At 36.9% G+C, this 15726-nt stretch overlaps 1 protein-coding gene across 1 annotated transcript; it reads right to left on the bottom strand.

Moving 5' to 3' along the window:
* Positions 1–12928: 12928 nt before the first annotated feature.
* LOC110942692 (FK506-binding protein 3-like) lies at positions 12929–13831 on the bottom strand. Its single transcript, XM_022184463.1, has 2 exons — positions 13492–13831; positions 12929–13335 (listed from the first exon to the last, which is right to left on the bottom strand). Exons 1-2 carry the CDS (start codon positions 13829–13831, stop codon positions 12929–12931), a joined length of 747 nt encoding a protein of 248 aa, XP_022040155.1.
* Positions 13832–15726: the final 1895 nt, after the last annotated feature.

The raw sequence follows: 15726 nt of genomic DNA, 5'->3' as shown, positions 1-15726 counted from the left end.
TTCGATTTCTACCAGGTTCACGTAATGATCTCATGTTCACACACATACAACCCTTTAGTATTCAACACAAGTATATGCAATATAACCAAATTGATAGCTTAGTTGGGTTTGATATGATCTGGGATAGTTTTATGCCAATTATGACTAATTTATGGCCCATTACCTAATCACGTGAACATATCAGTACACCAATATATCGGTCCAATCAAAGTGAAGCATGCAAATAGTGTTGGACATTTACATGTGAACTCATTAAATAGTTGCATGTGATTGTCAGCCTTTTCAAGATTTAGAATCCATTAACATAAAGAGCCACGTGAATCATATAGATATTCATATCTTGTAGAGGTGCTGATTTAAAGGAAGTCATTTATTGTGATATATCAAGTGAATAAGCTGGTCGGCCCATCAAATATCATGTTGAGTTCTAACTCTCGAACGGCAATCCGAACAGATTGCCATCCAACCAGCCCAACTAGCATTGGCAATAAACTCATCTCATGCATTAACAAACCATTAACTAAACTAAATCATGAAAACTTTACACGTTACTTATTTAAACTAATATCAATACATAACAAGAATTTATCCAACTCATAATGTCATGTTATGTATTTAAACTTCACAGATTACACATACCCTAGTATATTACATCATTCCCTATATCACATTACAACAACCCATATATGCGAGCCCACCAACAGGAGTGTGTGTGGCCCGGTGACTAAACAAGCCCAGCACTATACGATTGGGTTTAATTCTGATTTATTGGTCCACCTCATCTAACCCTAACATTAACTAGGCAATTACATTATCAATCAACAACATGGATTTAATGTTCAAAGACATCACATTATCAATCAGCAACATGGATTTAATGTTCAAAGACGTCACTCCCTAATCATGCATCTAATACAGTTTACAAACTATGTTATGTATTTACCCTTACATCATGTATACATTAAACAATAGACATACCACAACTAAGTATAATCAAAACATATACCAAGTAGGGACGGGTGATACTAACCAAGATAAGATACTATACGGAATCAACACAAGAACCTCCAGATGAAGAGAAGGTTCGACGCCAAGTACAAGATGAGGGAAGGAAAGTATGAGGGCCTTCTGATTAGCGTAATTGTTAGCTAAAGATAATTCGCAATACATTAAATATTGTATGCCGCCTACAAGATGTGCTTTGGTCTTAACCTTGGGCTTTTAAGAGAAGTTGGGCCATGTTTTCGGGCTCAACGAAATGCACAATCAGGTTACATGTGGGGAGTTCTAATTCGGCCCAAATGTGTAACGAAGCCCACCAACATTTATTAATTCTATTACGTACATACAAACACACCATGCAACATAAGAAATCAAGCACATATAATACGTTTAACGGTTTCACGTTTAGTTAACAAGCACATGTAAATATTTATTGATGTACGAGCGTAACTCAATAAGTCTCATATGATCGTAATATATGAACAATTGGATGTAAAAATACACGCCAAAGATTGTGGAGTTTAAGTAGTTCTAAACTCAAGTATTCGGGTTGTCACAGACTAAATCCTTGGACTACCAACCGTACTTTGTTCCTTACTATAACCCCTCTATCATCTCTTTTACATTTGAAGACCCACTTGGTCTTGATCAACTTCTGATCTTCTGGGAGATCAACCAACCTCCACACTCCAAGCTTTTCAAATTGTTGTAGCTCCTCTTGCATTGCATTTACCCAACTCTCTTCGGTTAATGCTTCTTTGTAAGATTTCGGCTCTACCTGTGAGATAAAACATTTTAATGAGAACTCTTCTTGTAAAGGTGCTACAGAGGAATAAAAACATGTAAGCCCTTTGTTTATTTGTTCGCGGGTTTTCAAGCAGCTTTGAAGGTCACCAATAATTTGCGCTGACGGATGGTAAGATAACGTTCTTGGCATGACCGTATCTGGTACGCTTAATTCTGATTGCAAATTTGTTATATTATGATCACCCGCGTGATCAACAACATTTGAAGTCGCAATATTTGGTTCCTCGTCATAAATCGGATCGGTTTTTGATTCTGAGTCATCAGATTGGTCAAATAATGGAGTTGTTTCTTCTGGGGGTATATGTGCAGTTCCACTAGGACCAGCCTCATGATCATTTGAACCCACGGTGGGCGAAGAAACCACCAACGGTCTTGGTACTTGCTCTTGTGAAAGAGACTGCTGTTGTTGGTATAAGAACGCCAATTCCTCCTCATTCGGCTCTGTCGGTAAATGGACTGACTCCCAAAGATTGTCGTAATCAAATAGCAAACTGTTTCCGGGAAGTTGAGTTGGAGCGGTAAACTGTTGACAATCAACGTGTTGAACTTGTATGATCTTCCCCAAACTCGGAACAAAATCTCTCTTCAACGGACTAGCATATCCTACAAAAAAAACCTTCATTAGCTTTCGAACCAAATTTACCGTCTGGATCAATGAATGTGCATGGTGATCCGAATGGTTCTAAGTACTTCAGATTCGGTTTATAAAGATGAAGCAATTCAAAACAAGTTTTCTTGTACTTCTTCACCGTAAGAACGCGATTGAGCGTGTAACATGCCGTGGCAATTGCTTCACTCCAAAAATATACCGGTAATTTCAAATCTGCTAACATGGTACAAGCTGTTTCGATCAACGTACGATTTTTTCTTTCTGCGACACCATTTTGTTGAGGAGTATACGGTGCGCTGAACTCATGAAGAATGCCCTTATCGTTGCAGAATTCGAGCATACGGTTGTTGTTGAATTCTATGCCATTGTCGCTTTGAATATGTCTAATCGGCAGTTTGTAAAGATTCTCCATCTTTTTGAATAGCCTCATCAAAGAATCAAACGTTTCGGCTTTTCTCTCTAGAAACATCACCCAGGAGAATCTTGTAAAGTCCTCAGTAACAACTAAACAATATATATCTCCACTTATGCTTTTCACATTTACCGGTCCGAAAAGATCCATATGGAGTCTTTCGAGCGGTAATCTGATGGAGTTCAAGAGCTTTTTCGGGTGCGATTTCTTCGTCTGCTTCCCTTTCTTACATTCAATACAGTCATCGTTAAGATGGAAGGTTTTCAAATTAACACCGTCTACAAGATCATTATGAACTAAAAAGTTCATCTTTATCAAGTGAATATGACCCATTTTACGATGCCACATGATGGATTCTTTTTCCGTCGCCTTCGTCTTGCTTACAAAGCATTGTGCCTTTTTATCTGTCGTTGTTGCAACGCTCATGTCTAGTACATAAAGATCGTTTTCACGAGGAGCGCGCATCAACACCATTTCTGCGGGTATTTTAAACCCTGGTTTAAGAATCAGACATTCATCTTTTGTAAAATGAACAGTAAATGACTTATCACAAATCTGAGAGATGCTCCACAGATTGTTTTCTAACTCAGCAATGTAGTTCACTTTATCGAATGTTACGACCCCATTAGTAAGTATTCCTTCTCCAACAATTCTACCACCTTGAGTTCCAGCAAACCCGACATAACCTCCATTAATTGACTTGACATCGTATAGCAGTACTAACATCCCTGTCATGTGCCCTGAGGCGCCGCTATCCATTATCCACTTAGAAATAATAGACCTTGGAAGCCCCTACACACATCAAAAGACATTACTTAAACAATGATACCCAAGAGTTTTCAACATTTGGTATACTACCAAAGACAATATCATGAGCTACTTTGTCAACTTTTGAAATGTTAAAAACAACATTTGGAACATCAGATTCTTGTTTTGATTTAAGAGATCCTTCCTTGATAGGTGGGAATTCTTTAATCAACTTATCTAACTCAAACTCAATTTTCTTATCGGTGGTTACACAAATTTTTGGTTCAAATTTTACAACTTTTTCCATTTTCTTCACCCATGATTGACTTTGGGAAGTCTTTGTTTTAAAATAAACCTTTGAAGTCTTTTGAAATTTTGAAGATTCACCAATTTCAAAAGTTGATTTTGGTTTGTCCTCTGACTTCAATGATTCACCGCGTTTAAGAATACGCACGGGGGATAGCATAGGTGATTTTCCTTAACATCCTTTGAAATTTTTGATTTTGGTTTATGGAAAACTGGTTTTATTATCTTTTTGACACATTGTTTGGCCATGTGACCGATTTCATTGCATCGATAACAGATTCTTTTGTCATATTCAACAAAAGTGGATCTGTTTGCCTCGTCTCTTATCTTTTTGGCCGCAAAAAAATCGTCAATTGCTTGCTTACTAAAGATATAATCCTTTTCGACTTCTGTATTATTACCAGCCACAAACACTTCACTCAATTTTTCTTTTGGCTTAACTTCTTTCTTAGCCATTTGCTTCTCAAACCAACACCCTTTTTGTAATTATTACCATGTCTCTTGTTATTCTCATTGTTACCTACCCATTCATTTTTCTTTCCCGTGTTGTTTGTCGGTTGTTGTTTAACAAAAGATTTTTTCGGTTTCGATAGAAACTAATTGTTATTAACTTCTGAGATATCAATTTCCACGAGTTTAAAAACTTTTTCAACTTTTTCCAGGTTCGCATTCTGAATCGGGTACTCAAAATCAGTATATAGTTTGTCAGTTCCGGTCATCGTATAAACCACAATGATCGAATCGTCATCTAAAACTTTATCTGACTTTGGTATAAACTTATCAAGAAAGTTTTTGTCATCTTCAGAATCTGAACTGGAATTCTCAAAATGAGTTTTAACCGTTTCGAAATCAGTGTTATCACTCTCTTCATCCAACACTTAGTCTACAATTGTTTTAACCAATTGTGACTCGTTGTCGATGTCAGATAGAGAGAATGTAACATCTATGTTTTCCGATAACTCATTCTCTTCTGTTCTCAGTTTGAGATTCAATGCCTTCTCCACCCCGTGTGGATATTTCTGAGTATAATGATTCCACATTGGGGTGGAACATTTTTGTAAGCTGGTTTAGCTTTAGTTTGTTGAGGAACGATCTGATCAATCACATATGAAGATGAAAGATAACTGATCAACTTTTTGTCGACTCTTTCTGTCTCAATGTGCATCAGTTCAAGTTCCTTCTTTAGAGATGCGATTGTGTCCAGATGGATGTTAATCGACATTTTCTTTTCCATGACCGTAGCTTTGAGCAAATTAGCAATTTTATCATTTTCTTTACTTTCAGTGTGAATCATTTTAATTGATCATGACAGAGTGTCATAAGCTTCTTTAACATCATTCAAATCAAATTTTAATTTGTTGTTAAACTTTATCAACTCCTGAAACTGTTTGTCTTTTTCAAGACAATCCATGCATGGTTTCAAACAGTCTTCGCATGGTTTTTCAAGAATTGGATAAACTTTTTCAAAAACATTTTCTTGTTTATCATTTTTACTTTCCGATTTACCAAACTCTCTGGACTCGGACTCAGATTTCTCTCCGGATTCGGACTTCACATTTTCTGATTTGTCATCGGACTCGGACTTCTCTCCTGACTCATACGTATCACAAGTCTCGATAATTGACTCCTTTTCAACTGACACTGACTCTTGAGTTGCATCTTTGGTCTCATTGTTATCAGAAGGCGTTTTAGTTTGTTCTACCTCTTGCAGCTTGACCATAAGAGCTCTGTCTGCTATTTCTTTCAAAGTCTCTTCATTCATTTCCTTTGAGACATCAATGATCCTTGAACCGGAGTTTGTTCAGCCTCGTACTGTGGGCAAAAACCCGTAGCCGGTTCACTAAAGAAACCTGCAAAAGAATCAAACACATTAGCTGGCATTATAGATTTAAATGCGTTATTAATTACCTCCTGTTCAGACTGATAATAGTAGACCGCTGCTGCTTCCTCTTATAGATCTGCACAACTTTCTTCATTCACCACTTCACTGACTTCTTCAATTTCAGGAACACATTCCTCCATTTCCGGTTCCGGCTCTTCAATAATTTCGGCCATCATTGCAAGACCATCTCCTGGAATGTATTCTTGAATCTTTTCATCATCTTGATTCACCAAAAGAGCTTTTTTTGTTTGTTTGGATTGACTGTTTTCGATTTGAGGTCGTGGATTGAATGGTTGTTGATTGTTTTTATTATAGATAGCCTGTCGGTAATAATCGTTGGTGAAAAACGCATTGTAAAACTCGTTCTCCATAATCACCTTCTGGGCTATACTTGCTGGAGTTTGAACAGTCATACCTCCTCTGAAAAACGCATTGTAAAACTCTTGATTGTCCATTTTTATACTTTGAAAAATGTTTCAAAAAATTTCAAAGTTTTGAAAAATTACAATTTCAAGCGACCTGGACTTTCAAACGATCTGGACTTTCAGACGACATGAACTTTTCAAACGACCTGAACTGTTTCAAATTACTTGAGCTTTCAAACGACTTGAAGTTTTAAGCGACCTGGACTATTTCAAATGACCTGGATTGCCAAACCGTGCGAGGTGAGTTAAAAAAATTTTCAATTCGTGCGATCTGAAACAACTTCACACGATCTGATCAGTTCGTGCGATCTGGTCACATAGTTTCACATGATGTGGTCTAATCCGTGGGATCTTGACAAAAAATTTCATACGATCTGACAAAAATTCTAACGGTCTAATCAATTTAACACGATTTGGACATCATTTTCATACGATTTGGACAGTTTCACCTCGTTTGAAGACTTAGTTTATCAAAATTTCAAGTTTTTGACATTTTTGGATCAGTTGTAGTTTGATTTATGGTCTGAAACTTTGTACAATTGTTCAAAATGATGTTTTACACATAATATCCAAAATTCAGTCCATTTTGTCCGTGAATTCGTCTGAAAATCCAAGAAAGAGTAGAAGTATATGATTCTAAACCGTTCAAAAGACTGATATCAACAGATTTGACTCATCCTGAGCTCTGATACCACTTGTGGGATCGAGGATTCGTCCAAACGAGTCAATCAGAGTCAGATCTAGTTTCTAGAAAGGCGTAATCAGACTAGAAACCGTCAGTGTTAGAACATGAGTAGAAGAGTACAAAGTCACTTTAAACATGTTCTTCATTGATATTAAATGTTTTGGTACAGAGAGAATCCGACAGCACTTCGTTACAGAATTCTCCAGAATGTTTTAAATGAAGAACACCACTAGCCTATTTATAGGCTGACCAGATCGCATGGAATAACATGTCCAGACCGCACGAACTGACAAGTTCACTTCGTGCAACCTGAAACATTCAGGTCGTGCGACCTGGCCCAAAATACATATAAAACTTAACATTTCAAACTATTACATATAATTGAGACGACATTGACTGATGACGCAGGCGGTAGACATTATGCATCAACAAAATGTAAAGTTTTAGAAAAAGAAAATGAGATTTTAAAAGAAAAGTTTTCAACAATGACAGGGGACTATTTACAAAAAGAAAATTCATTTTAAGAAATAAAAAAAAAGAATATGATTCAATAAAAATTGCATATCATATTACAACAGAGTCATATGAAGATGTGAAAAGTCAAATGAAACTTGTTCAATCTAGATTGAAACATTATTCTGAAACAACTGACATGCTTAAACGGCAATATGAAATAAAACAACAAGTTGTAAATTCTTATATTGAAGATGTTGCTAAGCTAAAACGTACAATAAATGATTTAGAACAAGATAACAACAAGTTGCATAGTTACCACGCTTCATCATATGTTCTTGAACGTATTTTTAACATAAAACCAGATGATAAAGATTAGAAAGGAATTGGCTCAGAATATCATCAAGTTCCACCACCGTTTGAGGAAAAATTCACATTCTATGATGACGAGAAGGTGGAAAAAGCTTTCAACATGGTTGATCAATTGCCAGATAATATTGACATAACCTATTCCAAATCTGATGATTCTAGTGATTCAGAGGTGGTAGGTAAGGTCGTTGAAACAGGTAAATCTGAATCACAGGATGAAAATGAGGGTAGTTATCATGAAGGTTATATGAAAAACTCAAATCTAAGAAAACGGAGAATGATGATTAAAAAGGATTGGTTTATACCATGATTGGATCGGACAAATTATTCTCAGATAATGAAGTCCCGATTCAGAATGTGATTTCAGAAAGTTGATTGAAATTGAAAAATCTGAGATTTCAAAGTTTGCCGGAAAGAGTAACAAGAATTTTTATAACAAACCTAGTTTCAAGAAGAAAAAGATGAAGGTTGGGTTGGGTTATAAAAAGAAACAGAATTGGAAAAGAACTGAAATGCAAAACTATCAGAAAAAGATGAACTTTGTTCATGAAACAAGTTTTAAGGAAGAGAAAGAACTCAAATTTAGACGGTAGTCTAATGAAGGGTTCTATGCTCAGAAGAAGCAACAACAACATGCCAAAGATGTTTCAAAGAAAATTCTCTTTAAATGTAATAAAATTGGACATGTTGGTCGTAAGTGTCCAAACTCAAAGCCTGTTGATGCTGGGAAACAGAATCTGAGGATGTGAAACAAAAGTAAACCAGGTTTGATTCAAAACAAATTTGGAGGTACAACACAAACAAGTTTGCTTCAAATCAAACTTGGAAATCAAATCCAACTAGGTTTGATTCAAGACAAACCTGGAATTCTCACATACTCGGATTCAGAACAACACAGAATTGGCGAACATCGGTTGATATGACCAAACCGCATCAGTTTTGGAAAACCGAAGTTAATTTGCCAAAACAAAACGTTCAAAATGATTCACATTTTTACAAAAGAACTGTTTCAAAAGGAAAAACCTGGGTGGTTAAGAAACAATCTATTTCTGAACAGAAAAATGACTCAATCAAATTGGTTAAAATTAAGGATGATAAGTTGTTTGTGCCAAACGACGAGAATTTTCTGAAATTAAATGAAGCATATTGTGTTGAAATGCCTCAGGTCAAACAGACCTGGGCTGAATTTTTCAAGTGATTGAGTAGTGTGAATGTGAAGGTGCTTCCAAAGATGGTTGAATGTCAGAATGATCAAAGTAGCAGCCTGGCACAGGAGGCTGTGGAACCCTGCAACTGAAACAGGGTGTTTGTTCATTTTCTGTACATAAATAAACCATATTTCAGAAACTCTAAAAATTGAAAAATTTTAAAAACCAAAAATAGGTTTTTATTTTGTGATAAATTGAAAAATAAAAAATATATGTTTGTTTTTAAATTTGTCAAATATCAAACTTGTTGTTGATTGAATTCGCCGAAACCCTTAGGAGTGAACAAACACATGATAAAACAAGATTGAAAAATGGTTTTAAAGTGTTATAATCAAGTGGTTTGTAAATCATGGGGGTGAATGTGAGATAAACAGAGAATGTGAAGCAGAAATGGATGGCAAAATAAAGCTATCTACATCGGTTTATCAAATTTTCTTTAAAATGTTTTGGATTTTAGGGGGAGTAAAAATTTTAAAAATACAAAAACATTGGAAAATTTGAAAAAGTGAAAGATATGAAAAAATTCAAAATGAGTTTTTGTGTAAAAAGCGGAAATGATAGTATATCAGTAAGACAATCACAGCATGCTAAAGAAATAGAATGTTATAATGTGATAAACGGTCTCACTTATGATATGCCAGTAGGTTTTTACACGCTTAGTAGATTGACATCAAGATATAAACCTAAATATCAATATATTTACTTATCTTGTGGGGAACATCTCTCGGATATATGGGTAACCTCCGAAATCTTGTTTGAGAGATTGTCTGATTCTGAGATAGTAGGTCTTTATACTGTTTGATATCTGGGGTATTATATCTGGTCTTCTGATATTGGGGAAGCAATGGTCTACACTTCGTATAATACTTTACGCGCTTAAAGCTTACCCTCTGCATAAAAATTGAGAAAATATCAAAAGATAGATATCAAATGCGGTTGTAAAGAAGATCCCTAAGTGGGACACACCTAAAGTCGAGCCTTCATCTCTTTGACTGAACGGTAGTTCATACCTGAGCTCTTAAGGTCTCGCACTAACCCAGAGTACATATATTAATATAGTATATTCACCTGTAAGACTGAATCTAGGGAATCTTGATACGGGAGTATATTCTGAGGAGGGACACGCGAATAAGTTTAAGTGCTTAAAACATTAACTTGTATCTCGAATCAGATGAACTTTGTGTGAAAATTTAAGTGAATCAGTATAGTGACAATCTAAGTGAATCGTTTAAAACTTAAAGTGTTTATAGCTCAACGGTGCTAGTGATTTGTCATAAACTGATATGATCCTCTGACACAACTCAAACAAAAATATGTCTGTGTATATTTGTTTACTACTTTATGTTTCAAAATCTAAGTAGGCTGAACGTGTATCTGAAAATAAACAAGTTCATTAATTAGAAACTTGAAGTTTTAAATCGAAAAATCAAAAACAGTTTGTGAAATCTCCAAGGTCATTAATTTGGACTTGGATGATTAACTGTGAGGTTTTGGATGCTTAACTGTCAGATATATATATATAGTTATTTGATAGGGGGAGAGAACTAGTATGAAATTCTGGAGTTTTTTTTTTTAAAATGTCAAATGGTTTTCATGGTGCCAGGTTTCAATACTGTGATAGAATAATCTAAATTGTCAATTACTTTTACAAGTTGCTTGAAATTGTTAAGCCAGATTACAATCTCCATAGCCGAGTCTAAGGGGGAGTCTGAAGACAAGCTCGACGAAAGGGGGAGCTTGTATTCAAAGAACTAGGTGTCGATCCTAAAAGCACGGAAGCTTTTCGAAAGGGGGAGCCTGAAGAAAAGAGTCAACCGAAAAGGGGAGCTGATTCAGAACGAAGAATCAAGAAAAGCTTGAAGAGGGAGTCAGTGGTTGCTGAAGATGTCAAAGCTTCGTGAAGACTCAGAGAGAGAGAAAAGACAATATGCTACAAGACTGACTACGGCAATATCCAAGGGGGAGTCTATGAGTGCACTAATGTCTATCGCCTCCGTCAATCCATAACATTTGAAAATTCCGGATCGGATCGTAAACGATCACTAGTTCTGCGGCGGATTTCATTTAACGTGCGGAATCTGTTAAATTGAACCATAATCGTGCACAAAAACGTAAATAAACGACGTTTTATTACGTAACGACAACCGGACAGAGTTTCGACTCGATCTACACACTAGAACACTCGAAATCTATGAATCGTGATGAAGCCGAGATATGTTCTTGTTGTAGATTATGAAGATCCGACGACGAACTTGAAGAACAATAAACTGTTGTTTGAACTTGAACGGATGGACTTCTAGTGTTCTCCCCGATGTGTTTGTCCGGATGGCCTATTTATAGGTGAAGTCCATCCGTTAAACCAAGATTCCTCATCCGGGCCAGCATGCATTCACCCTACATCCGGACCAGCATGCATTCACCCTCCATCCGGATGAATGTGCATGTTGTTTATTTCTTCATTGGTTCTAATTAACAATATCACATCCATGCATGTTGACTGTTGTGAATATCTAGAATCCGACCTCCAAGCTCTGATACCACTTGTTAGGACCGGGAGTTCGGTTTGCTCTAACTCGTTCAGATCGGATTAGCAGCTACAAGATCGTGCAGAATCCGAAATTGTAGTAGGAGAAAGAAATACAACACAGACACCATTTAACATCATCATTCTCATTATAGGTAACAACTTGTACAAAGATCCAGAGAGAAATGAGCAGGGCTTCGCCAGAGGTGTCAAGACAAGTGTTGCAAATGAGGAACCATGACCGTCTATTTATAAGCGAACCCATCCGGATGAAACCATCTAACCCATCCGTCCGGATGGGATATGTCCATCCGTCCGGATGAACTCCATCCGTCCGGATGGACTTACAAAACATACTAACTTTACGTTTCATCCAGGATTGGATACAAAACATACATTAAAATGTACATAGACCACAAATAGATAAATATAGACTCGATACAGACGAAAGCTATAGACATATGCATCTACAGACTCCCCCTTAGATGTAGCTGCAATCTTTCTTCCTATATATTCTTCATCATGCCTTCCTGTTGCGTCTTTGTTCTTTTGCCTTCCTTCTTCTTTCTTCTTTGCGTTCTTCCAACATTTTTTGTCTCAAAGGTCTCCCCACATTGATCCACCATTCTCGATATACTCTATCTATGACCATCTCTAGCTTTCGACCACCAAGGAATCTTTCTTTCTTCTTTCTCTATTAGAGTTTGATCAGTCACAGGCTTTTCTAATCCCAATCTCCAACTTGCACGCTTAACAGTGTCAGTTCTCATCTTTTCCATTCTTTCAATATGACGCTCTCTCTTTAGAAATTCTTCCAACTCGAGATTTCTCCACTTAGATTCCTAGTAACGACCAGAGTTAATATCTTTTGCAAAACAGCGTTCACCAACTTCAGGTACCTTTGCGCTTGAATTTTGTCAACTTCGTTGTATACAATCTTGTTGAAGAATAAACACTCTATATCTTTCTTCGAACAGTTGACCAGCCACATCAGATCAAGAACATGAATGTGCCTCCAGTCACCTGTTTTGGCATCTAACAGAGTTATCACCGCCTCACACGTACTTGGATTGAAGATCCAGCCTTCGAAGTCTTTATAGAAATCTTGTTCCATTTCTCTTAGAGGCATGTTCTTCAAACACCTTGGATGTTTGACGTGTAATGTGATATCTTTCTCTCATGTGTGTGGATCAATCTTCACTACCTGTTTAGGTTGTTGTGGCTTCCATTCTAGAAAATTCAACTTAGCATGCTGCTTGATATAATTCCACAACCTTTGTTCATGATATTTCACCTAAGAACCATAATAGTATTGCTTTATATTCTTCGTCTTCACCAACTCTTCAACATCCCACCGTGGAAGAGTCTTTATATCCTGAAGGAATTCAAAGTACTGGACACCACACTCACGCTTAATAGGATAAAACTTTCAAATCTTCTAGATAACCCCAAGATAGGATATCTCCAAGCGACTTGTCTGGATATCTTGTGAAGAACTTTAAAGGCCGTTTGAACTTCCTTTCTTCTGGCATTGCCTAAACCATCTCTTCTTTTCTTCTCGAAGATCTTCTTTAGAAATAGTCTTTGGAATATCATTGGTAGCAATCTTCTCAGAAACTTTCCTTTGAAGTTCATCTTCATTATGCGACCGAAACAACTCATCAAAGGTAGGAAAATCATCATCTAGACCAGTATAATGGAATGGAACGTCCTGGTCAGAATCTGATCCCTCCTCAATGACCACATCATCAAAATTATCTGCCTCATTTACGAATTTGAACGCATACTCACGATCAAGAGTTGGTGGAATTTCTTCTTCGATGTTAAACTTGAACTTATCATTTTCCATATCCAAACTTTCCAACATGGACTCCCTAGTCCAGTTTTCTACTATATCTCCCTTTTCTTCAGTATGATTAAAATAAATAACTTTCGGTGTATTAGAGAATACCTGATGAAGATCAGCATGTTTAGTTCCAGAAGAAGACTCCCCTTGATGTTGAGCTTCATCTCGTTCCTCATTATGCTCATCATTCGGAAAATCTTCAACTTAAGTATTACCTGATGATTTCACATTCGAAGCACCACCAGCACCATCTTCATCATCATTTCCTTTATCATCTTTATCATCTTTGTCATCTTTATCGTCTCTATCATCTTGGTGATCTTCATCGTCATCATCACCAAACCATTCATTCAATTCTTCATAATCATCAACAACTTCAAACTTTTTCAACTTGGCTTTAAGTCGTTGATGTTCAACTTCAATTCTTCTAAGGCTAACCTCTTCACTATAAACCACATCCTTCGGCTTACCAACCACAGTAAACAACAATGTAGGAACAATAGCAAGATTCACCTTAATATTTGTTGTATTGACCTCAACCTCTACATCCTTCATCTCATCATCATCAGCATTAACTTCAACATAAGAAACTGATGCGTGTGTAGCGTGATATATTTTATTAATATTATAAGCCCTTTTTAACACTTTAGTCAACTTTTAAATTTATAAAACAAAATATTCTACTAACACTAAACACACATATGGGCAAGTGCACCCATTGTGAGCGTAGTATAGCGTTGGTAAGATACCGAGGTCGTCCAAGGACACAAGAGCTTTTAGAACCGGTTTATCCTCAACGTCTAATCAAATCAAAATTTTATATAGACAGTAAAATAACGCCAAGACACCACGGACAAATGATAAGGAAGTTTCACCTTCAACATAATAAACTAGTTATTAAAGTCATTAATACAAAACCAAATAAAAAGTGCGAAAAGATTAAAAATCAAAAGTATTACACTAAATGCTTGTCTGCACCAAGTGATGTAAGAGACTTAGTCAAACATGGCCTTTGATTGTCAATAACTCTTACTATCAATCTTGGATCCTGAGACTAGTACACACACTCTAAGATGGATGATGGATGATGGATGATGGTGGTGGATGTGGGTTGTAGTGGTGGTGGAGTGTGGGTGAAGTGGGAGAGAGGTGGTCTGCCAAGGGATGCCTTTGAAGTGAACCAAGCACCTCTATTTATAGTGTCACACCCCCAAAATCCACCATGCGGAGTACCACCGCTTGGAGGCGTGACATGACCAGGATCGAGCCACCAATCATATTGAACAACGTAATTAAGTAAATATAATCAATCACAATACAATTGGTGAACAAAACTAGTTAACTAAGTTCAAATTTAAACAACGCTAGCATCAAAGGTAAAACCCAAAACATAAGTCCATAGTTCATAAGTTTAATGTCCAAAGCATAAGTTTAATAAGTTCATAAGGATTTAAATATTAAGCACGGAACATAATAGTCCGTATCCCACAACGACTCCTTCCTCGTGCAAGCTCCAAGCATTTAACGACCTGTAAGGCCTGTAACAACGAGTCAACAACAAAGTTGAGTGAGTTCACGGGTGGTTGATTAGTTTTAAGTTGTTTCTGAAAACGTGGTTTGTCTTTCGTTGGCGTAATTGCCGTGGGGGTTACCCCGTAGTTGAAAGCATGATTAACCAGTTCATTCTTTATTACCCAAACCATATCCATGATCAGTGGGGGCTTCCCCATGTGAACCACTAGACCTTACCATATCGACTACTAACGCAAATAAGTTGTGCCCTAGGTCAGTGTCTATCATCACTGACAGTTTGCCATAGTCCATTAGTACACGCACGTCCGACTGGCACGGTGTGAGGTTTGTTAAACCTAATAGCGCTATTAACTTATGACCCGCTCGCCATTGGCCTCAGCGATTAAGTCGATATAAATTGAGGGACTTCATGATAGAGTTTTGTCTAGTAAGTTTAAGGTTGTTGTCCTACCCAAGGAGGACGAACGTACGTAGTTCTACCCAAGGAGAATACGCAGGATTAATATTGGCATTCTACCTATGGAGGATGGCCGTACATATCCTACCCAAGGAGGATATGTAGATTCCGTTTTAAATTCTTTAACCCATTCCCAACCACCGGGAATCCCATGCCTTAGAAAGTGTGTGAACTCACCTTTGTTTGCTCGGTTAGATTCTCAAATATAGCTAACAGTCAAGGTCGGTCAATCACGTCCTAATATGATTACCAGTTAGTTTATTAGTGACTTCAAATACGCACAAAGTTCCTACACGCGTCTATCACATAACATGCATCACTTTAACGGTTCACGCTCATATGAACATTCTACCTATAGCTACTCAAGAACAAGCACACGATATTGCACATATTGATTTCATAGACATATAACATGTTAGATCGTCCTCAGATAATATACTCGACATTTAGACACGCAATT

Source organism: Helianthus annuus, chromosome 12 (assembly GCF_002127325.2).
Source record: "Helianthus annuus cultivar XRQ/B chromosome 12, HanXRQr2.0-SUNRISE, whole genome shotgun sequence".
Taxonomy (NCBI): Eukaryota; Viridiplantae; Streptophyta; class Magnoliopsida; order Asterales; family Asteraceae; genus Helianthus; species Helianthus annuus.
Note: the sequence above shows the minus strand (reverse complement) of the source record. Positions and strands in the feature narration are given on the sequence as shown.

What these genes read in the sequence shown, in the direction of transcription:
- LOC110942692 (XM_022184463.1), bottom strand. Translation starts at nt 13,831, where the DNA reads ATGAAGGATGTAGAGGTTGAGGTCAATACAACAAATATTAAGGTGAAT. An exon ending in TTCGAATGTGAAATCATCAG is followed by an intron (nt 13,336 to 13,491) that starts GTAATACTTAAG and finishes ATCATACTGAAG; the next exon opens with AAAAGGGAGATATAGTAGAA.